Source organism: Pongo abelii, chromosome 2, assembly GCF_028885655.2.
Source record: "Pongo abelii isolate AG06213 chromosome 2, NHGRI_mPonAbe1-v2.0_pri, whole genome shotgun sequence".
In the NCBI taxonomy this organism is placed as follows: Eukaryota; Metazoa; Chordata; class Mammalia; order Primates; family Hominidae; genus Pongo; species Pongo abelii.
In genome coordinates this window covers 11,417,532-11,441,575 of record NC_085928.1, presented here as the reverse complement: position 1 = coordinate 11,441,575, position 24,044 = coordinate 11,417,532, and the positions used below count along the sequence as shown (strand labels likewise).

Here is a 24,044-nt window from a genome sequence, read left to right as displayed (position 1 = left end):
AATATGCCCATAAAACAATGCAGATAATGATGCTACCACAAGACAGCTGAAGGACGTGTAAACTATATTGATTTGTTTATTGGTATGAGGGGGAGTGCCTAGTTGGGGTACTCTATGACCCTGTGGCATTGGTAATTCCTTGAGATTGATTGAGGGCCTGTGCATTTGTGAGAAAACCAGGCCAGACAGGCAGAGCCAGGATTGGCACCCAGGGCCGGGGGTCTCAGAGTTAGGTGGGTCAGGGAGGTTGGCATGGGCAAGGTGGGCAGGGGACCTGGCCAGGGGCTTCAGTCAAGAGGACTGCTGAGCTCTGTGTCCTGGGGTCAGCTGCAGGAGCTGGGACAAAGGTAGGGGCCAAAATGACACTGAGCCACCTGGAGTGAGAGATCTGGGGATGCTGAGCCAAGTGCAGATAGGACCCCAACCTCAACCAGAGGGCCCAGGGCAGGGGCCTGGAGGCCAAGTGGGGAAAGGCCATTCTAGGTGGCCAGCCAGGCCCAAAGGCCCTGAGGTGGGAGTGGGTGTGGCATGTTCAAGGGAGAGGCAGGAGGCCGGCATGGGCCAATTGGGAAGGGCCTGTGGCCCGGGAGAACTATTGGCCTCTGCCCAGATGACGGGAAGAATTTAAGAGGGAGACTGCTCAGTGTCTAGCTTTATGACTTTTGTGATGAGAACGCTGTTCCCTAAGCCTCGGCAGAGGGGCTGGTTTGGCCACAGCCTCCCTTGAGACCTTGAGCAAGGCCTCTTCCCTGAAACACAGGACGGATGGCACCTGATGGAAACCTTGGCCAGGCTGAAGAGTCAGGAAAAACCAGAGTGGACCACAGGCCTGCCCGTCAGGGCGGACAGTGGTGAGGGCTGCAGGAGTGCCCAGAGCTCTGGCCCTGTAACCTCAGCACCCAGCCCAGTGCGGGGCCAATTCCAGGAGAGGGGACTGCAGCAGGTCCCTCTGGGCCAGAACCCTGCCTGAGCCTCACCGTGGGTGTGGAGAGTTTGTTCCTTGAGCGGCCAAATATATTTCCCAAGACACCAGGCTCCAGGTACAAGACTCCAGGAGGAGCAGGTTGGGAGAGGCTTGCCCATGCTGAAGGAGCCATGTACTTGCGCGCGTCAGGCCAGGATGCCCTGCAGGCTCTCACTGCTGCTTCTCAAGTCCACGTCCCCCACAATGGGAGCATTCAGGAAGGGCATGGGGTCTAGAGAGGTTGTTAAACCACAGATGGCCAGGCCTTCCCCCTGCCAGTTCTGGCTATGAGGGATGCGAAGGGCTGGAGGCAGGAGTTTAATTTGGCAGTGTGGAGAAACATGGTCTTCAGTAATCTAACCTTCATCTTGGGACATCCGAAGCCTGGCCTGGTGGCCTCGTGGGCAGAGTGGGCCATCCACACATGCAGCCCACATCAGGCCACTCAGGGACCCACAGTTACTTCACTAATATTCATGGAGCACCTACCATGTGTCAGGCACTGTGCTGGGCTGGGGCACAGAGTGCCATGAGATGGAGGTGCTTACTCTCTGAGCATTTAGGAGAGTGCAACAAACAGCTCTCAACTTCACTGGCTCCATCCATTCCTGCAGCCCTGGCCAGGCCAGGCCTGGTTCACTCCCACTCAGTGTCTTGGCACTGCTGTGTCCTCCACAGGGAATGCCCTTCTCCCCGATTTCCCTGGGACTCCCTCCCTCACGCCCCACAGGAGCTCACTTAGATGTCAGCTCCACAGGGAGCTGTGCCTAAACAAGGTAAAACGCGGTGCCCCGCCTGCCCTACATCCCTCATTGCTGTTCCCTGTTTCATTTTCTCAGCGGCACATTCCACCCTCTGGCCTCTTGACCCTTCCTCACTTGTGTTGCTTACTGTCTTGCTCCCATCCAGCAGGGGCATTTGTCCTCCCAGAGCCTGGCACATCACAGGCCTCAGTCAAAACCTATTAGCCTACAAGCTCTCCCTCTAAGATCAGGAGCAAAACAGTGATGCCCACCTTCACCACCACTGTTCAACATTGCGCTAGAAGTTCTAGCCAGAGTCATTAGGCAAGAAAAAGAAAAAAAGAAGTAAAAGACCCAGATTGAAAAGGAAGAAGTAAAACTATTCACAGATGACACAATCCTATATATAGAAAATCTCAAAGAATCCACAAGAAAGTTACTAGAGCAAATGAATGAACTCAGCAAAGTTGCGGGTTACAAGACCAACACAGAAAAACCAGTTTGTCTCTGTTCACCAGCAATGAACAGCCCATAAATGAAGCCACTCATTGACAACAGGGGTGACGTCATGGCAGAGTAGGAAGCTCCGGGAATCCCTCCCCTGAAACAATTGTGCTGGCGTGAATTATCAGAAGCAACTCTTCTGAAACTCTGGAGTTTAGTGAAATGTTTGCAGCTTGCAGGGAAGATCTTGGTGAGGAGGCTGGGACATTTTAGTGAATTTTTAGCATTTCCTGGGGCAGCTGTACTAGCCTCCAGCCTGCAGCAGGGAGAAGGTGGCCTGTGTTCCTGGTACAGCTTCCTGGTGCCAGGGTGGGAAATAAGGATCTTGTCCTCCAAAAATTGGGCTGTGTTTGATTGCTGACCATGGCCTGCTTCTGAGGGGCCGGCTCAGCGGCTGGCCGTTGTTCCAACTCCATGGGCTAAAGCAACCTCCCGCCCCTGTTGGTCAAGGGCTGTCCTTCCCCACCCCCTCCACTCTTGTGAGAGCTAGACTTTTATCTGACATTAGCTCACATTTAGAAATCTTTGACAAATGATTGATATCAAGAATATAGAAAGAAACGCTAACACTCAACAACAACAACAAAAAGCAAACAACCCAATTCAAAACTGGGCAAAGGACTTGGATAGATAATTCTCAAAAGACGATATGCAAATGACCTACAAGTAGGAGAAAAGATACTCAACATCATCAGTCATTAAGGGAATGCAAATAAAAACCAAAATGAGATACCACCTCACACCCATTAGGATGGCTACTATCAAAAAATAAAAACAAAAATAACAGGTGTTGGTGAGGATGTGGGGAAAATGAAACCCTTGTACATTGTTGGTGAAAGTGTAAAATGGTTCAGCCACTGAGAAAAATAGGCAGTTCCAACCTGGCGCAGTGGCTCATGCCTGTAATCCCAGCACTTTGGGAGGTCGAGGCAGGCGGATCACGAGGTCAGGAGATCGAGACCATCCTGGCTAACACGGTGAAACCCTGTCTCTACTAAAAATACAAAAAATAGCTGGGCGTGGTGGTGGGCGCCTGTAGTCCCAGCTACTCAGGAGGCTGAGGCAGGAGAATGGCGTGAACCCAGGAGGTGGAGCTTGCAGTGAGCCAAGATCGCGCGACTGCACTCCAGCCTGGGCAACAGAGTGGGACTCCATCTCAAAAAAAAAAAAAAAGAAAAAAGAAAAATAGGCAGTTCCTCAAAAAGTTAAACAGTATTAACATATGATCCAGCAATTCTACTTCTAGATAGGTACCTAAAAGAACAGAAAGCGGGAACTCAGATATTAGCACACGCATGTTCACAGCAGTGTTATTCACAATAGCCAATTTGTGGAAGCCACCTGAGTATCCATCAATGGAGGAACAGATACAGAACATGTGGTCCATCCATGCAGTGGAGTGCTATTCAGCCTCAAAAAGGAAGGGAATTCTGATACATGCTACAACGCAAATGAGCTGGGAAACCTTATGCTGGTGAAATTAGCCAAACACAAAAAGACAAATACTGTATGATTCCACTCATATAAGTTAGTGGAGCAGTCAGAGTCATAGACACAGAAGGTGGAATGGTGGCCACCGGGGCCGGGGAGGGGAGGATGGGGAGTTGTTTAATGCACACAGAGTTTCAGTTTGGGGTGATGAAAAGTTTTTGAAATAGATATTGGTGGTGGTTGTACAACATTGTGAATGTAATTAATGCTATCGAGTTGTACACTTAAAAATAATTAAAATAGCAAGTTTTACGTTATATATATTCTACCACACTAAAAAAGTTTTAATGGCATAAAATGGCAAATCGTATTTATATATATACTATATATATATATATAGTATGTATGTTACTGCAATCAAAAAATGTGTTCTTAAAATGTGTTAAATAAGTGAAGTAAACAACTAAATAGACAGGATGGTTCCCAGCAGTGCTGAAATAGGAGGCTGATTCAGTGATTGTGGTGGGGAGCATTTAGACAGGGAGATCAGGAAGGCTTCCTGGAGGAGGTGACATTTGAGCAGAGATTGTGAATGATGGGGACGGGCAGCACAGAGAGAGTGTCCCAGGAGAGGGAGCAGCAGGTGGGAGGAGGAGGGGTTGGAGGGAGGTGTGGGTGTGCCCAGCTGCAGGGGAGGACACTGACCTGTGAGTGGGGAGGAGACGTGGCCCAATTCTGTGGGGAACATCCCTGCCAAACCCTGGCCCTTCTGTAGCTCCCAAGGGCCTCATCCCTGTGCTCCCCAGGCTCACACCCTGCCAGCCATGCTGGCCCCAGTGGCTCCTCTTCATCTCTGCCTGCAGGCTTTGCCTCCATGACCCCACGCTGTCACCACACTCCCCTTGGGGCTCTGCTCCCAAGATGCCTCCTCCGTGGGCTCCCTGGTTGCCCCAGCTACTGGAATATCTCTCACTTCTCTTTATTTTATTTGCTCGTTGCCGGTCCAGAATGTGGACTTCAGGAAGGCAGGCATGGAACCTCCTTCAGGGCGGCATCCCCAGCCACACCTGACCCTGAGAAAGCACCCACAGCTGTGGCCAGGCAGACGCCACTCCGAGGAGGCCTGGCCACTGTCTGGCACCATCACTAACCCAGTCCTGGGGGTGGTGAGGGATGGGACAAACATGGCTCCTTCTGGTTTAAAACACAGGTTTTATTATTGCTCAGTGTGGTGAGGCCAACAGAGCAGGAGATGACTGTCACTGGAGAGATGGCTGCTTACTCACAGATCCCTAGGACAGAAGGGGGTGCACCACATAGGGCTGTGCGGGGGAAGCTGCAGGGCCAGCCAGGAAGCCGAGGGAGAGGGGGATGTGGACAGGAGCCTCCACTGTGGAATCACAAGAAGGAACGGTGAGGTGAGTGAGCATGTGTAGGACTGATTTGCTAGAATAGTTTCGGGGTTCTGGGGCACAGGGCTGCCCTTGGTTGTCTGGTCCTGGCTCTGGGGGGATAGGTCAGGAATCAGTGGTCCTGAGAGTGAGAGACTGACAGAGGCTCTGGCTGGGGTGTGGGCTCTGGATTGGGTGGTTTGCATTTGAAAGGTGTGCTCTGGGCAAGTCATTTTCTATCTCCAGGGACTGGCTAATCCAAGGCGGAGGGGAGGGAAGAGTAGGTCCTCTAGGCTCAGGAAGGCCCCAGAGGTCAAAGCATCTAAATGGGAAGGTAAAAGGCATGGTTAATATGCCTGCCCTCCAGGAGTTACGGCCTGGGGGGTCGGTGGTTGGGGGTGCAGTCCAGACTTGCTGTGGGGAGTCCAGGTGGGGGCAATCACAGAGAATTAGCAAATAGGATGATGGTGAGGGTGCAGGTGGCAGGGATGGATAGATCCAGTGCTCCTCAGGAGATAGAGTCTGTGGGATCTGATGACTGACTGGGTGTGGAATGAGGGAGAAGAGGGTGTCGGGGATGCCTTGTCTCCTCTGTGACACCTGTGCATCACAGTGCTGTTTGCTGAGATGGCCAAGGCCAGGGGTGGAGCAGGTTTCGCAGGAGGCGGAAGGCCAGGAGCTCAGTTGGCGATGTGTAGGTGTCAGTGTCCTGTGAGAAACTTCCAGCCGAGACTCTGAAGAGGCTGCGTTGGATGGAGGCCCAGGGGTCAGGAGAGTAGGCGGAAACGTGAGGGCATCAGCAAATCCGCTGGGGCTGGAACTGAAGCCATGGGCACTGGTGAGGCGTCCAGGAGGAAAGGAGAGAGAATGGCCCGGGACACAGCCCAAAAGACTCTGATGGATAGAGGATGTTTGGAACTCATGTCACATGAGTGCAGCGCCCAGTTGAGTGTATTTTAACTTTTTTTTTTTTTTTTTTTTTTTTTTTTGAGACAGGGTCTCACTCTATCACCCAGGCTGGAATGCAGTATTGCAATCTCGGCTCACTGCAATCTCCACCTCCCGGGTTCAAGTGATCTTCCCACCTCAGCCTCAGCCTCCAGAGTAGCTGGGATTACAGGTGCACCATCATGCCTGGCTAATTATTGTATTTTTAGTACAGACAGGGTTTCGCCATATTGGCCAGGCTGTTGTTGGACTCCTGGCCTCAAGTGATCCACCTTCCTTGACCTCCCAAAGTGCTGGGATTACAGGCGTGAACCACCACACCTGGCCTATTGTATCCTTTTTTATGAGAATATTTCATACCCAGTTCATTCTTTTCCTATCTCTCCTGAATTATTATAAAAGTAGACTTACATTTTAATAAAGACTTTTTAAGTTAAAAAATTAAATCATGTTAAAATACTAGAAGAAAACACAATATTTTTTTTCTAAAAAATATTTAAACTTCAGCGGCAGAATGCCTTTCTAAACAAGACACTAAACCCCAAAGCATTTCATTAAGTGAAAGTTAAATTTTCATACAAGGAATATGAATGATAAAGTCAAATTGCCTGAAGGAGAATTATTTTCAGCAGCTCTGACAAATGAGCCAGTGTCCATCAATATAATAGATGAAGGTTCTCAAGAATCATCTAGAAACTAGAACATTTCAGTAGAGAAATGGGCAAAGGATACTAACAGAATGAGGCAAGAAGATGGATAATTAACATCCAAAAAGACACACAGTTTCTTCCTAATTAAGAAATGCAGATGAAAACTGAGATGCCCTTTGTGACCTGTTAGAGTGACAGTTTCCAGTGTAGGGAAAGCTGTCCCACTAAAGTTGGTGATGGAAGAGTATCAAGCTAAAATAACTAAAAGAGTCAGAATCAGGTTTAGAGTTTCTCCAAGCATGAAGTTGAGGACAGGCCAACCAGTAATCAGAGATCCAGAGAATGAAAGTCCATGTTCCAAAGTGTAGAAGTTTGAGATTGTTTATCTAGACAAAGCTTTGGGAACTTTAGCAGAATTTCAGCATCCTTCTATGGAAGGCTGCCTGCACATTACAAGGATCTGACTCGCTAAGGGGTCCTTTTCTCTCTGGACAGGTATATTTATCATTCCACACTGAAGATGCAACTGTCATGGGGTCCTGGGTGCCATCTGCTCTGAATTAGGTATGGGACAATAAAGAGGCAGTTAATCGGTAACAAAGTCTAGTGATTGGAAGCAGGAGTTCTGGTGTCCAGTCTCTCCCGGTCATTCACAGAGCAGGGAAAATGAGTTTTTTTTCTGAGATGGAGTCTCGCTCTCTCGCCCAGGCTGGAGTGCAGTGGGTGCAATCTAAACTCACTGCAACCTCCAGAGGAGGGTTACTCCCTAAGAAGCAGAACTGCAAACAGGTTACGTACATCAGGTGCCAGGGCTTAACTTCCTCCTTGGCTTAATAAATCTAGAGCATTCTGAAATTTTATTTTATAAGAGTAACCATTACAGAAATGTGGAAATTGCAAAAGATGATTGAAAAAAAACCCCAGGGTCCTCCAAAGGACTCAGCTAAGTATGGATGAGACTTGTGCGTGAACAGATGAACTTCCTTTTTTTTTTTTTTTTTTGAAATGGAGCCTTGCTCTGTCACCCAAGCTGGAGTGCAGTGGCACGATCTCAGCTGACTGCAACCTCTGCCTCCCAGATTTAAGTGATTCTCCTGCCTCAGCCTCCCAAGTAGCTGGGATTATAGGCACGTACCACCACGCCTGGCTAATTTTTGTATTTTTAGTAGAGAAGGGGTTTCACCATGTTGGTCAGGCTAGTCTCGAACTCCTGACCTCGTGATCCACCTGCCTTGGCTTCCCAAAGTGCTAGGATTACAGGCATGAGCCACCGCGCCTGGCTTTTTGTTTTGTTTTGTTTTGTTTTTGAAACGGAGTCTTGCTCTGTCACCCAGGCTGGAGTGTAGTGACGCAATCTCAGCTCACTGCAACCTCCACCTCCTGGGTTCAAGCGATTCTCCTGCCTCAGCCTCCCAGTGAGCTGGGACTACAGGAGCACACCACCACTGCCTGGTTAATTTTTGTATTTTTAGTAGAGATGTGGTTTCACCATGTTGGCCAGGATGGTCTCGATCTCCTGACCTCGTGATCCACCCACCTCAGCCTCCCTGCTGGGATTACAGGCGTGAGCCACCACGCCCGGTCACAGATGAACTTTCTTTCAAGTCTTAAAATTGTGATGAAATACACATAAAATTGACCATCTTAACTATATTTAAATGTATGGTTCGGTGGCATTAAGCACATTCACATTGCTGTGCAACCATCACCACCATCTCAGAACTCTTCTCATCCCCAAACTGAACCTCCGTCCCCACTGAACACTAGCTCCCCATTCCCCCTCCCCTAGCCCTGGTGACCACTGTTCTACTTAGTTTCTGAATGCTCTAGGGACCTCCTGTGAGTGGCAGCATACAGTATTTGTCCTTTGGGGCTAGCTTGTTTTGCTAAGTGTAATGTCCTTAAGGTTCATTTCTGTTTTTGTGTGTAAGCAGGTGAGTTTTTTAGTGAAAAACCAAGGGCATGTAAGTGTATGTGTGCATAAAATACTTCCAGTCAGAGCTGCAAAAATCTTGGCCTGGCACGGTGGCTCACACCTATAATCCCAGCACTTTGGGAGGCCAAGGCGGGTGGATCACCTGAGGTCAGGAGTTCGAGACCAGCCCGGCCAACACAGTGAAACCCCATCTCTACAAAAAATACAAAAATAAGCTGGGCGTGGTAGTGCACACCTGTAGTCCCAGCTACTTGGGAGGCTGAGGCAGGAGAATCGCTTGAACCTAGGAGGTGGAGATTGCAGTGAGCCAAGATCGTGCTACTGCACTCCAGTCTGGACAACAGAGCAAGACGCCATCTCAAAATAAATAAATAAATAAATAAATAAATAAAATGTATATAGGTAGCAAGAGCTTCAGGTGAGGCTCTTTCATCATATCAATACATCAAACCTGTGTTGTTTGAAATATGTGCTATGTATGTGCATTGCTCTTTCATTCTTTCTTGTTTTAGAGACAGGGTCTCACCCTGTCACCCATGCTGGAGTGCAGTGGCGCGATCATGGTTCACTGCAGCCTTGACCTCCTGGGCTCAAAGGATCCTCCCCCCTCAGCCTCCCTAGTAACTGGGACCACATCCAGATCCATTGCTTTTTCATTTCTAATAGGGTTTTGGTTTGTGTGGTTTGGGTTTTGGTCTATTTAAATAACAGTGGTATCTTCTGATTTATGTGATATGGTTAATTAAATTCTATCTGGAAATGTAACCACATGCCTACTAAGATAGTTAGAGGACAATCATGGTTCAGCAACCGAGCCCCTGAGTTCTCCCCAGCCTCACCTCTCCCGACCGCCTCTGCCTCCCCGACTATACATTATGGATTCTGTGTGGCCCTGAAGGCCTCTGAGTTTCAGCCCAGCCAGGCCTGGCCTTCCCGCCTGTCCCACAAGACTCCCGCCATCTTCCTCACTCTTCCCTCACCCCATGACCATCTGCTCAGAGCCCGGGCCTTGGAATCATAGCCCCACCTCATGAGAAGCCCTGTCTTCCTGCTCACTGTTTCACTCCGGGACCACACAGCCCCTCCCCTATCCCGCCCCAGGAGAACTGGCACCCTGAGCAGCCCACCAGAGACCACGTTCTGGCAGCCCCTGCCCCTCAGGCACCGACCAGGATCTCTGAGCTACAAAGGATTCCTGGGTGGGAGTGGAGGAAGCGTTGGGCCACATGCCTCCTTCCCTGTGGGTATCAGCTGAAGAGAACTGCAACGCATTGGAGACCCAGCAGTAACACCTGAGTAGCCACCTGAAGAAACAGGGTGCTGGGGAGCCCACCCCGGGCGGGAAGGAGACTTGCTGGCCTTGGGGAGAAAATGGCTCTAGCTTCCAGGCAGCACAACCCCAGTTTTCCAGCTTGGTCAGAATGGCCACTCCTCACAGTGGGATAGGGGTGGGAGCTCCCTAAGGAGATGGGGTCTTAGGGGCCTCCATCCAAGTCCAGTAGGAAGCCCCTGGGAGACAAGGCACTGGCCAGGCCAGGGTCAGAGGCTTGGGGTCCTTGTCCTCCCTGGGTCCCGGTATGTCCATCTATAAAACAGCCTTGCACTGCTACTCTTAAGGAACACACTGAAGGATGGGAAAGGGGAGGCACAAAACATCCGTGCACCAGGCACAGGTGCTAGGGACTTCTCAGGCTATTTTCTTGCACAATTCTCACAACTTCCCAGCAAAGTCAGTGTGATCTCTGGGATGTAGAGCCCTCAGTCTCACAAGGGAGGGAGCTGAGGTTGAGCCCTTGTGTGTCTGAAACATTCCCCGCCTCAGGCTGTGTTCACAGTTCTCATGGGCCAGGGGAGTCACTGCTGCGGCCCTCACTTCTGTGTCTCCTCAGAGAACAGCCTGGAATCCATGAACATCAGCTCTTCCTCAAGCACTGAAGAGAACCCAAAGAAACAGGCAAGAAAAAACGAAGATAACCTTCAAGGTGGGAGGCTAAAGTCCAAGTTGGCAGGAGGCAACTCTCCCTCTGCCCCCAGATCCCCTCAGACCAGGTCTCTAGAGCTAAGGGCAGAAGGAAATGCTTCTCTTTCCATTAGGAACTGGGTTACAGAGACTTGAAATAACAGGCACGTAAACAAAGTAGGATTTATTGCTCCCTCTGCTAATGAGAAATGTGGGACGAAATGCAGACTTTCTTGAGGCTCCACTAACAGCAGTTCCATAAAATCACTCAGGTGATCAGGTCCCCAAGTCTCTCTGCTCCACCAGAAAGGAATTAGGGCTTTCAACCACAAGAGTGTCTCATGCTCACAAAATGGCTGCTGCAGCTCCAGCCTCAGCACATCTGATTCCAGGCAGAGAAAAGTAACAAAGGGAAGGGCAAAACTACCCTCCAGCCAACTTAGCCTTCTAGGGGAAAGGATTTTTCCCAAAAGTCCCAAGCAGCAATGTCTTCCCACATTCCAGCAGCTAAATTTGCCATATGGCCATCAGGATCTACAAGGAGGGCACACTGCTGCCACCGCTAGGAGGAAGGAGGGCAGGTAGCTAGCTAGCTGCATGTGCCTCACCCTGGTAGCCCTGCACAGGGCATCGCTGCCACCTGCACTGTGGCTCCGACCTCCCTTCTCTGGACTCCCTGCTGTCTCCTGCTCTGCCCTTGGGCTAACAGACCAGTCTTGTCCTTCTGCAGAGGTCTGCAGATGTGAGCATTTCTCCCAGCCTGTGCTCCACAGCCCAGGCTCCCGCCCCTCTCCCCACCGTATTTCCTCTCTTTTATTATTATGAAATTATAAAATGAAAATTTAAACATGTCCAGATGTAGAGATTGGAGCCAAGAGTCTCACAGGCCCACCACCGGGTTCTGCCACTGACTCAAGTGTGCCCATTTACTTCCTCTGTCCTTTCTCTCTTTTTCTTTGCCAGGACATTTTAAAGTAAAATCCAGACATGTCATTTCATCCACTTCAGCGTGCACTTCTCAACAATAGGGATGTTTCCATACAAACCCAAGCACCATCACCAGACCTGACAAAGTGAACCAGCCCAACCCATGGTCAGACTGGCCTAGTTATCTCAGGAACATCTTCCGTAGAAGATTCCTTCTAATCAGGATTCAAAGAAGACCTGAGCTCCTTCAGTCTCTGTGAATCTAGCAGCCCCCTCCCTGGCCCATCCCATCATTCCCTGGCCTTTGAGTTGTTGAGCAGTGGTGTCACCTCTCCCGCAGCAAGCCCCAGTGTCCCCATTCTGCATTTGTGTGTCTGCTTCCTGATGCTGGCACTGGGACTGCTTCTCTGTGCCCATCCTTCCTGCCTTTGGACATTAGCCCCAGGTGCTTGACTAGATCCCGGCTCCCCTTGGTCATGAGGCTCTTCTCATGGGCAGAGGCAGCACCCGCATCTGCTGTGGGTGCAGAGGCATGGGAGGGAGAGAGTCCTGGGGGTGAGCGCCTGACCCTCTGCACAAACTATCACGGCAGCCATTCACCCAATCACCCATCTATCCCTTTCCTTTTTTGAGACAGGGTCTCACACTGTCACCCAGGCTGGGGTGCAGTGGTTCGATCACAGCTCACTGCAGCCTCAACCTCCTGGGTTTAAGCGATCCTCCTGCTTCAGCCTGCCGGGTAGCTGGGACAACAGGTGCACACCACCACACCTGGCTCATTTTTGTATTTTTTGTAGAGACAGGGTTGCACCATATTGCTTTGGCTGGTCTTGAACTCCTGGGCTCAATCAGTGCTTCAGCCTCGGCCTCCCAAACTGCTGGGATTACAGGCGTGAGCCACTGCACTTGGCCCAGTTTATGAGTTTTGACAAATGTGTACAATGTGTTTCCTCCACCCTATGAAGATCTAGACCATTTCCATCTCCCCAGAAATTATCCGTCCCCCAGAGACAGCCACTCTTCAGCTATCCCCACCAAACCACTGGCTGTCCTCTCCAGCCTCCTGTAAATGGAATCCCACACTCTCTATCCTTTCAGTTTTTGCTCAATATCCCATTTGGGAGAGGCATCCACTTTGCTGCACCTAGCCAGAGTCCCTTCTGTGCATATGCCAACCATTTATTCTTTCCATTGCTGGTGAACACTTGGGTTGTTCCCAGTTTTTACAAATAATACTGCTATGAAGTCTTGTACATGTCACTTTGGGGACATAAGCACTTGCGCCTCCTGGGTACACACCCAAGAGTGGAATTGCTGGTCGTGTGTTTAACTTTAGTGGATAAATGAAGTTTTCCAGAGGGACTGTGCCAATTCACAGTCCCACCAACAGGCATACGACTTCCAGTTGCTCTGTGTCCTCTCCAACTTGGTACACCATTGATCCTTTTAATATGACTTTATCCTCTGGGTATATGTTAGTATCTCGTATTTCCTGGTAACCCAGGAGGGCAATTGCCTTTTCATATAGTTCTGAGCCATTTAATGATTCTGTGTTGGGACATACCTGTTTCCATCTTCTGCCCACTTGTCTGTTGCATTGCCTGTTTATTTTAATGATTTCTCGGAGCTCTTTACTGGATAGAAGTCATTTGCTAGTTCTGAATATGACGGATATCTTCTCCCACTCCTGGGACTGCGTGCACTCTCTGAGTGGTACTAAAAGGCACCAATAAAAAGTTCCTGGCTGGGCACAGTGGCTCAGCCCTGTAATCCCAGCACTTTGGGAGGCCAAGGCGGGTGGATTACCTGAGATCAGGAGTTCGAGACCAGCCTGAACAATATGATGAAACCTCGTCTCTACTAAAAGTATAAAAATTAGCTGGGCATGGTGTTGGGTGCCTGTAGCCCCAGCTACTCGGGAGGCTGAGACAGAAGAATTGCTTGAACCCAGGAGATGGAGGTTGCAGTGAGCCAAGATCGTGCTACTGCACTCCAGTCTGGGCAAAAGAGCGAGACACCATCTCAAAAAAAAAAAAAAAAAAAAAAGTTCCTAATTTTAGTGTAGTTCAGTTTTATGCAGCTCAATCGTTTCTTCATTATGGCTTTTTTGGTCTTATTTTAAAACTCTTTGGTGACCCCCAAGGTGATGATATCCTCTGATTGTGTCTTCTACAACTTTTTGTTTTACTTTCACAATAAGATCTACAAACCACATCTTAATTGACCTAATCATAACCATTTCATTTGTAGATTCCTTTGGGTTTTCTACTATACAATCATGTCACCTTGAATGGCATTATTTTCTCTTCCTTTGTGATCCCTATACCTTTTCTGCCTTTCCTTTTTTTCTTTTGAAACAGGGTCTCACTCTGTCACCCAGACTGGAGTGCAGTGGTGCCATCTCAGCTCACTGCAGCCTCGACCTCCTGGGTTCAAGTGATCCTCTGACTCAGCCTCCCAAAGTGCTGGCATTCCAGGCATGAGCCACCATGTCCAGCCTTTTTATTTCTTTTTCTTGAATCACTCTCCCAGTGAGAACTCTCATTTTAATGCAGAATAGCAATGTAAAGAGCAGGCATCCTTGCCTTGCTCCTGGTCTGATCCTACATGGGTGGAGGGACATTCAGTATCTCATCTGCAGATTTCTTGTAGATATCTGTATTTATTTCCTATTGCTGCTGTGACAAATCACCACAAACTCAAAGGCTTAGAACAGCACAAATAGCTCATCTTACAGTTCTGGAAGTCAGAAGTCCTATAGGACTAAATCAAAACATTGGCAGGGCTGCCTTCCTCCTAGAGGCTGGGAGAAAAATCCATCTTCCCGCCTTTTCCAGCCTTTAGAGGTGGCTGCCCACATCACTTGGCTCAAGCCTCTCACTCTGTCTTTGAATGTAGCGGCACAGTTTGTTGAGAGTTTTTATCATAAAGGGGTGCTGAATATTGTCGAATGCTTTTTCTGCATCTTTTGATATGATCATATGGTTTTTGTTTTTAATTCTGTTTATGTGATGTATCTCATATATTGACTTGTGTATGCTGAACCATCCCTGCATCCCTGGGATGGAACCCACTTGATCACGATGAATTATCTTTCTGATGTGCTGTTGGATTCAGTTAGCTAATGTTTTGTTGAGGATTTTTGCATCTATGTTCGTCAGGGAAATTGGTCTGTAGTTTTTGTTGTTGTTGTTGTTGTTGTTGTTTTTTTGTCGTATCCTTTCCTGGTTTTGGTATCAGGGTGATACTGGTTTCATTCTATGAGGATCTCTTCTTTCTCAATATTTTGGAATAGTTTTAATAGGATTCGTACCAATTCTTCTTTGAATGTCTGGTAGAATTCAGCTGTGAATCCATCTGCTTTTGGGCTTTTTTTTGTTGGCAATTTTTAAATTATGGATTCAATCTCGCTACTTGTTATTGGTCTATTCAGGGTTTCCATTTCTTCCTGATTTAATCTAGGAGAGTTGTATGTTTCCAGGAATTTATCAGTTTCCTCTAGGTTTTCTGTTTGTGCACATACGTGTTCGTAGTAGTCTCAAATGATCTTTTGTATTTCTGTGGTGGTGGATGAATATCTCCAGTTTCATTTCTAATTGAGTTTATTTGGATCTTCTCTCTTCTTCTCTTGGTTAATCTTGTGAGTGGTCTAAACAGATTTTATTTTTTCAAAGAACCAGGTTTTTGTTTCATTTATCCTTAGTATTTCTTTTGTTTCAATTTCATTTAGTTCTGCTCTGATACTTGCTATTTCTTTTCTTCTGCTGGGTTTGGATTTAGTTTGTTCTTGTTTGGCTAGTTCCTTGAGGTGTGACATGAGGTTGTCAGTTTGTGCTCTCTCAGACTTTCTGATGCAGGCATTTAACACTATGAACTTTCCTCTTGGGACTGCTTTTCTGTGTCCTGGAGGTTTTGATAACTTATCTCATCATTATCATTCAATTCAAAGAATTTTTAAATTTCCATTTTGATTTACTTAACCCTTGATGAACTCTTGATGTCATTCAAGAGCAGATTATTTATTTCTGTGTGTTTCTATCACATCACTCCACCTTGGCTTCTCTTCCTGCACTCCTCGTTCTGCCCCAACCTCCCTGCCTCCCAATTACAAGGACCCCCGTGGTTACACTGGGCCCACCTGGATATGCCGGGACAATTTCCCCACCTCAGGATCCTTAGCTCAATCACATCTGCAAAGGCCCTTTTGCCATAGAAGGTGACACTATCACAGGTTTGGGGATTAGGGCACGGGCATCTTTGGGGGCTGTTACTCAGCCAAAGCATAATACCGTTTATCAGATTGGGCGGTTCCCTTCTATTCCTAGTTGCTAAGAGTTTTATTCAAAAATAAGCTTTGAATTTTATCAAATAATTTTACTGCATCTCTTGAAATGATTATATCATCATTTCCTTCTTTATTCTGTTAATGGAAGGTATTACATTGATTGGCTTAAAAATATTCAACCAACTCTGCATTTTTGGAATGATTAGCCTCAAATGACTGCCATTTTTGGTGGGCTCATCTTCACCTAAACACATCAATCATCTTCACATGAATTCTGACCATTCCCAAGTCACCGGACTGAAGGTGCAGTGTCTGACTTCTTAAGCCAGTCTCCCCATGGCTACTTACAGCTATGGGACCTTGGCAGAGTATCTGACTGCTCTGAGCCTCAGTTCCTCACAGGTAAAATGGGAGTAACCATGATTATCATCTCCTTGGGCGGTCAGGAACATTAAATCACAGGAAGTCCCCAGTCTGGCCCATGGCAAGTGCTGGGTGCTTGCTAGCTATCCATTTGCTTTTGTGATGGGGACATGGGATGGGCCGCCCATGCGCGTTCATCACCAGTTTGGGAGCATAAAGAATTTTACTTCTCTGCCCCTCTGATCAAGCACCAGGTCCCACGGTTCCTAATTGAGGGCAAACACCTCTGCCCTGGTTGAGTTGCTGGACAGAAGCAGAAGGGAGAGCGAGTGCAGACTGGGGAGGTGAAGCGGGTGCCTAGCAGTTCTTCCACCAGCTGCTTGTATCCCAGTGTCTGCCACCCAGAGCCTTGGAGCCTCACACTGCCCTCCATGGCCTTGTCCCTGCAGCTGTGCCAGGCTGCACCTCCTTACCCCATCCCACCTGCCTGCCCTCTCCCAGAACTTCTGTGACACCAGAGTCACCCTCCCTGTCTTCCAGAGCTGTCCTAGAGTTTTTATTTTCTAACATTTCTGGCGGGTTGGGGTTGGGCTGGTGGGGAAGGCAGCCATGTGCTCAGTTTACCCTCTCCACCTGACTTCTTGGCTGCTTGAGGCTCACAGGCAGGCCGCTGGCATCAGCTCCGTCTCTGAATTGTAGTCAGTGTGTAGAATTAGGAGTGGGACAAGAGGCCACCCTGCAAAGCAAACCTTCACAAGCCCCTCTCTGGGCCTCTGGTCCCTCCCCAGGCCTGAAGCACTTTGTTCTTGGCCTTCCGTGGGAGGACTGGAGAGGCCTGAAAAGACAGATGCAAGTTCACCTGGAGGCCCACAGCAAGGGCCATGAGTTCAGTGTCAGCAGACCCTGATCACCAGGCCCATCACTGACAAACAGCAGGCTCGGCCTCCCTTTTCCATAAGGGAGACTCCAGAGGCCTGCAGTGAGGGATGACTGAGGGCAGATGTGTGAGACAAGGCTGTGCTCACGAGCTCTCTTTCAGGGGCCAGGGACAGAAGCCGAACTTGAACCAGGTTAAACTACAGAGGTGCCTTGATGGAGGTGGAAGGTCCAGGGTTGGACTTTAGGCACAGCTGGATCCAGGGGAACCTTCCCACTCACTCATGCTTTTCCGTGCTGGGCTGGGAAGGCAGTGGGGCCCCAGAGACAGAGACCACCACCTGGAAGAGCTGGCTCCCCTTTCCAGCGAGGTGTCTCCCTTTCCAGAACATGGTCCTGACCCTTCAGCGAATCCTTTCCACTTATCTGGGGATGTGGATTTCTTCTTGCTCAGAGATCAGGAGCGGAATAAGGCTCTCTCCGTGAGTATCCAGGACAGACGCCAGCACCTCCGGGAGCTTCCCTGCTCCCATTGCTTCCTGGAGTGGCCACATTGCCCTTCTCAGAGGAGCACTTTCCTCAGGTCCTTCTCATTCCAGAATAGTCAATGGCTCACCACTTCCTACAAAATCAGCTGGAAACCTTACCTGGCTCTCAGGACTCACAGCATCCCACCCATCTTCCCCTGTCTGTCACCACTCTTCTTGGGTCTTGGTCAGATAGACTTCTTGGGCTGCCGTGGCAACAGCCTCAGCCACCTCGCCGCCACTTCCACTGCCGCCTGCATGAAACGCCATCCTCTCCTGACACTCTCCGGGTCCTCCAAGGCCCAGCTCAGCCCTCACAGGCCCTCTCTCATCCCACAGGCACCCCCTACTGCTCAGGCCTTATGCCCTCCCTCTGGCTGGACTCCTGCAGGTCAGATCTGCACAGAGTTGCCCATGCACACACATGCTCCCCCAGGTGCCTAGGGTCCCTGGGCCAGCACCTACCCCACTCTTGCCCCATCTTCACCCCAGCCTGTCCTCTTGCTTTCCCAGCCCTGAGAGCTGTAAGCCCTGAGTGGGGACAGCCCACTCTTGCTACCTTGGGCACCCAGCCCTGCCCCATGTGCCAGGCATGGCAGCCTTCCCAGGGTCGCACCTGGGCTGCCCCACGGCCCCTATCCACCTCCCCGACTCAGGGCTCAGCATCTCTGAGATTACTCACAGCCGTGGTTCCCAAGGCAGCAACAGCTACAGTGGCCTCTGCAGGGCATGGGTGGAGATGCACAGGCTTCAGCCCTGCCCAGGCCTCCGCATCAGAGACCAGGGCTGGGCCTGTGGGCTGTGGTCCTTAGACTGGCTGAGACCCAGAGACACTCTGACCCACGCCTTGGCCACTCTACTGTATCTTCTCCAGTGAGGCATTCGGTTTTCCTCTACACTCAAGCCCTACACTTAGCTCGAGGCCTCCCCCCTCCTTCCACTAAGAGTCTCACCCAACACACTCTCTCCACCACACCCAACAGGGTCACCAAACGCCATCTTCACCCACCCAACCGGGTCACCAAACCCCAACCTCACCCACCCAACAGGGTCACCAAACCATACCCTCCCCCACCCAACAGGGTCCCCCACTCAAACCCTCCCCCACCCAGCAGGGTCCCCCACTCACAACCTCCCCTACCTGGCAGGCTCCCCCACTTATACCCTCCCCCACCCAGCATCCACCACTCACAACCTCCCCCTCCCGACAGGGTCCCCCTCACTCTGGCCCTGCCCTCAGTCAGCTGCCCAATGTCTTCTAAAGGCCACCTTGTACCCTGAGGATCTAGTAGGTGACATTTTCCTGACTGCAGTGATGGGGACGTGCACTCCAGGGGCCTCAGGCTGGACCCATTTGCCTGGGTTCTTAGATGCCGTTTGTGTACCTGGTAGGTCCCAGCAGGAAACAGAAGTGACTCTAGAAAGTCTAGGTGAAGAGACTCCTGGGCCGGTGCAGAAAAGTGGGAGGGGTTGTGGAGTTGGCAGGGGATGTCCCCACTGTGAGAACAGGACAGCAAGAGGGACGCGGGGCTGGGTGGGGGTGTGGGGAGGTGAGTCCTGCCTTCCCGCTCCTCCGAAGGTTTTCTCCCAAGGGAGGGCTGGCTCGAAGCCACCCCCAGGCTGCACAGGAGCTGAAGTGGGGTGGAGAGCAGGTGGAGATGGCCACCAACGGTGACCTTCCAGCTAGGCTACACCCACTACACAGTCGTAGTCTTCGGGAACCCCAGAGCCTCTAGGTTCCCTGCCCCTGGGTTGGTCATCAAAATATACCGCTCTCACTTAAATGTGGATTTCGGAGTGAGCCTGTCCCTTCTGTGGGTCTGGAGTGCTCATCTGACTGGGCAGCCTGTGTTTCACCTGGGGACCCTGACTGGCGCCCTTCTCGGGGGCAAATGGCCTCCCCAACAGCTGCCCTGCCTGCTTGGCTCTCAGCCCGGGGCAGCCGTGTTCAGGCCACCGCGTCCCGGCGTGCGGCGCAGCTCCGCAGGCATTCTCCCGCGCTGGCGCGCAAACCCGCGTCCCCGGCCTCAGGTCCGCGCGTCCCTAGGAGTAGGGAACCACGCGGGGAGGCCTGGACGCGGGTGGGGAGCCTGGGCCCCGCCCGACTTGGCCCGACGCCCCCAGGAGCGGCAGCAGCAGAAGACGATGCGAGTGCATGAGAAGATGACCTACTCCTCGAAAGTGTCGGCTAAGCATACCAGCCTGCGGCGGCAGCTGCAGCTGGAGGACAAGCAGGAGGACCTGGAGGCGCGCGCCGAGGCCGATCATCAGCGCGCCTTCAGCGACTGCACGACCTGGAAGCTCACTTTGACCAAAGGTGCGTCTCCTCCGGCGCGGGGGACCTGGGCCAGTGACACCCCACATCCCCAGCGCATGGGGCGCGCCTGGAACCTCCGTGCCACTCGTCTTGCACAGATGGGAAGTGCTTTTCAAGTGCTTCGGAAAGGCCTGCCTTTTCTGTGTTTGGCCTCTCCAGAGTGGTCCCAAAGCTCTATTCCAGGATTGCAAACCTAAGAGCTTTTCAATGCTAATAGGATAGTTCTCCACCTTATCCTTGGTTTCTCTTTCCTTGGCTTCAGTTGCCGGAGCTGAAAGTAGGTGAGTACAATACAGCAAGATATTTTGAGAAAGAGACCATTTGCCCATCTTTTATTACGGTATATTGTTATAATTGTTCTATTTTTATTAGTCGTTATTGTTGATCTCTTACTGTGCCTAATTCATAAATAATAAAACTTCATCATCAAACCTGGGAAATTTCACCCAGCTGGGGTGTCCAGAGCCTCACTGCAAGTAAGCAGAGTGCTACAGCAAGAGAGGCGCAAGTCAGACACAGTAAGGACTTCCCACCCGGCCGGACTCTGGCCATGGAGAATGTAACATTTCAGGCAGAGACTTCTCTCTTTTTGTGGAGACAGAGGACAAGAACACTACCTTCCATGGTCCCGGTAGTCACCTGGGCGTGGACGCAAAGCAGTGCCTAGCAGCCGGCGGAAGGCTCCTCTGCAGACCTGCCAGGCCCCTCCTCAGCCTGGGCTTCCCGCTCCTGCTCACCTCCCTCTTCTTCCAGCAGAAAAGAATGTGGAGCCTGAGAACATGAGTGGCTACATTAAGCAGAAGCGGCAAATGTTCCTCCTCCAGGTAGGTCCCATGGCCCCCAGCGTGAGGGATGCCAGAAGTGGCTGGCCCGGGCCAGGCACCATGACCCCACTCTGCTGGCCCCCAGTATGCCCTGGATGTCAAGCGGAGAGAGATCCAGCGGCTGGAGACGCTGGCGACCAAAGAGGAGGCCAGGCTGGAGCGGGCCGAGAAGTCCCTAGAGAAGGACGCCGCCTTATTCGACGAGTTCCTCAGGGAGAATGACTGCAGCTCCGTGCAGGCCATGAGAGCGTGAGCCTACAGGCCCGAGGGGATGGCTGGGCAATGCCAAACCCCCATTGTCCCTGAGCCTGTGCACACCCACTCATCCAGCCTCTGCCCCCAGCCCCTCCAACTCCTCTGGAAGCACCAGGGCCGGTCGGGAGCCAAGGGCAGGGGACACTACGGGCAAAAGGCTTATCTGTGTGGCTCTCCAGCCCTGTCCGGAGCTGGGCCCAGCCCTGGGGCCTGTGGGTGGTGTGCTCACCCCTCTTTAATAGGCTGCCACTGGCCCCTTGCCCCCATCCCTTCTCCCCTCCGCCCAACCTAGGGCTGAGAAGGAGACCAAAGCCAAGATAGAGAAGATCCTTGAGATCCGGGACCTCACCACCCAGATTGTTAATATCAAAAGGTGAGGTCAGAGGGCATGCTGGCCATTGGCTGGCCCACCTCCTGGTCCCTCAGTCATTTTGCCTGGCCAAAGGAAGCTTAGCGCCATGTGAACCTCATGGCTTTACCTCCCAGGGACTCAGTGCTTCCATGAGGCTGTTGCCCATTTATAGACGAGGGGAGTGAGACCAAGAGAGATTCAGTGACTCTCAAGGCTTCCACCTGGAGGTGGGCAGCTTGGCTCAAAGGCTCACCCAGCTACAGTCTGAGAGAGGTGCGGTCTCCAGGGTGGAGAGGAACTTGCAAGTCACAAAGGGCTGTGACTGCTCGTTGCAGGGTGGGTGCCCGTCTTCCAGCATGTGGCATTCCTGCACCTTTTCTCAAGGAAAACAAGGAGCCCACACAGACTTGGCCAGGATGGAGGGGTGGCCCCGGCATGGGGACCTCGTTGTGGCAGAGGCTGACCTCCTCCTTCCCACATCCTCACCCCGCCCCGGTGTAGTGAGATCTCCAGATTTGAAGACACTCTGCAGCATTACAAGGTCTACAAGGATTTCCTATACAAGCTGTCGCCCAAGGAGTGGCTTGAAGAACAGGAAAAGAAACACTCGTTTCCCAAAAAGGCCAAGGAGGACTCCGAGGCTTACAAAGAGAGCAGTGTTAACTCCACACCAGGGGACAAAGGTAGCAGAAAAGAGAATGTGGGTTCCCAGGTGGGCTCTGCCAGTGGCCCACTGAGACCCCGAGCCCAGCTGGCAGGTTACCTGCAGGCATCTGGGCCACATGGCGTTGCTGAAGCTTGGCTGCAGCTGAGGCCATCGGGGCCCCCCCTTTGCTTCCTGCAGGACCAGGGATCAAGGGCAAGGCAAGCTCCATGTGGGCCAAAGGTGAGCTGCCGCCCCCAGCCTGAGGAGGAGCCTGGCTCTGCCCTGCACAGCCATTCCTGTGCAAAGAGGGGGAAACCATTCCTCTGCTTTCTCCAGAGGGTCAGGGCACAAAGAAGTCCTGGAGGTTTCTGCAGACGATGCGGCTGGGGCGGAGCCTGTCTTACCTGAGCAGCCCCCAGCAAGGCAGCCAGCCCAGCGAGTCCAGCGGTGGCGACTCCAGAGGGTGAGTGGGCTCAGGTGGTTGGGAGGGGCTGGGGCCTAGCAGCGAGCCCTCCCTTGTGGCACCCATGTGTAGACAAGTTGGAGTGCCACAGAAAAGAAAGTGTGTCACTCACAGTCCCTACTCCAAGAAGGGCCAGACAGGTACGTCCCAGGCTGGCCAGGAGGCAGAGGGAGTAGGACCTGTGGGCAGGAGTTTCCATTGTGGTTCCCATGGGAGTTAAGGTTGAGGCGGGTGCGCAGGTGTAGGGCTGATTTGTTTTTGAATAATTTTGGGGCTCTTGGACAAAGGCCTGCCCCTGGTTGTCTGGTCCTGGCCCTGGGAGGATAGGTCCTGAGTGTGAAAGTCTGATAGATGATCTGGCTGGGGTGTGGACAGTGGATTGGGTGGTTTGCATTTGAAAGGTGAGCTGAGGGCAAGCTCAGAGCTCAGGGTGAGTCATTTCCTGTCTCCATGGATTGGTCGACCCTGAGAGAGGTGGTCCCTCCAGGCTCGGCAAGTCCACAGGTGTCAAAAGCATCAAAGCACAGAACATCAAAGTCATGGTCACTACATGGGTGACGTGGTCTCATATGGTTATCAGGACATTTTCCTGATGACAAATCTGAATACATTTCATACTTATTGGCCATTCAGATGTCATTTTTTTGTGAAATGTCTGATTTCTGTATATTTTTGTTGGATTATTGGCCTGGTTCTCATGGTTACCTATTGGTTCTCTATGTATTCTGGGGACCAGCTCGGTGTGGTGTGGTACACATATCTTCTTCCAGTTTGCATCTTGCCTTATTTCTGATTTATTTGTTTATTTATTTATTTACTTATTTATGTATTTATTTATTTTGAGATGGAGTTTTGCTCTTGTTGCTCAGGCTGGAGTGCAGTGTCACAATCTCGGCTCACTACAACCTCCGCCTTCCGGGTTCAAGAGATTCTCCTGCCTCAGCCTCCCGAGTAGATGGGATTACAGGCAGGCACCACCACGCCCGGCTAATTTTTTGTATTTTTAGTAGAGACGGGGTTTCGCTATGTTGGGCAGGCTGGTCTCAAACTCCTGACCTCAGGTGATCTGCTCGCCTCAGCCTCCCAAAGTGCTGGGATTACAGGCGTGAGCCACTACGCCCGGCCGTCTTATTTCTGTTTAATATTGTCTTTTGAAGAACAGGAATTCTTAATTTTAGTGAAGTCAAATTTACCAATCTTTAATTTTATGATTGGTGAATTTGGGGCCCTACTTAAGAAATATTTGCCAACATCACAGTCACTAAAATATTCTCCTGTGTTTTCTTCTGGAAGCTGATGGTTTTTATCGGCTTGGATAAGGGTGGCAGAAGCAGGGATGGAGAAAAGTGGGCACTGTAGGGCTCCGGGCTGCTCCCTACATCCCTGCCCTGGCCCTGTGTCTGTGGCAACCCACTCTCCTCCACGGGGCCTTTATCTGCTGCTCAGCCCTTCTGCTCCCCATCCTCTGTCTTCCCCTCTCCACGACTGCCTGTTCCTGAACTCCACACCCAGATGGGTGGCCCCAACATTAGCCTCTCATGGCCCAAACTGATGCTTCTCCAGTTGGAAGAGGACCCAAGCTGGCTTTCCTTTCTGCCCAGTGTGGCCATGCCTTGTGGTGAAGACCAGCCACCACTGGGGCGTGCTGCTGCGCCACGCACAGGCTGCTGTTAATGCTGCCC

The 24,044-nt window shown here is 51.0% G+C and overlaps 1 protein-coding gene across 5 annotated transcripts in view; it reads left to right on the top strand.

The window, feature by feature from the left end:
- The window catches only part of CFAP100 (cilia and flagella associated protein 100), a 41,342-nt gene that overhangs the window by 2,608 nt on the left and 14,690 nt on the right, over positions 1–24,044 (top strand). For 3 of the 5 annotated variants that reach the window (XM_054551331.2, XM_054551333.2, XM_054551332.2), the window contains 9 exons: positions 10,457–10,549; positions 17,366–17,460; positions 19,630–19,822; positions 20,579–20,646; positions 20,732–20,895; positions 21,194–21,274; positions 21,755–21,936; positions 22,098–22,139; positions 22,236–22,362. In XM_054551331.2, coding sequence (XP_054407306.1) covers positions 10,457–10,549; positions 17,366–17,460; positions 19,630–19,822; positions 20,579–20,646; positions 20,732–20,895; positions 21,194–21,274; positions 21,755–21,936; positions 22,098–22,139; positions 22,236–22,362 — 1,045 coding nt within the window. Of the gene's footprint in view, positions 1–7,126; positions 7,196–10,456; positions 10,550–17,365; positions 17,461–19,629; positions 19,823–20,578; positions 20,647–20,731; positions 20,896–21,193; positions 21,275–21,754; positions 21,937–22,097; positions 22,140–22,235; positions 22,363–24,044 lie in introns of those variants that run through there. The other 2 variants (XM_009238437.4, XM_054551334.2) reach the window with 2 other exon arrangements.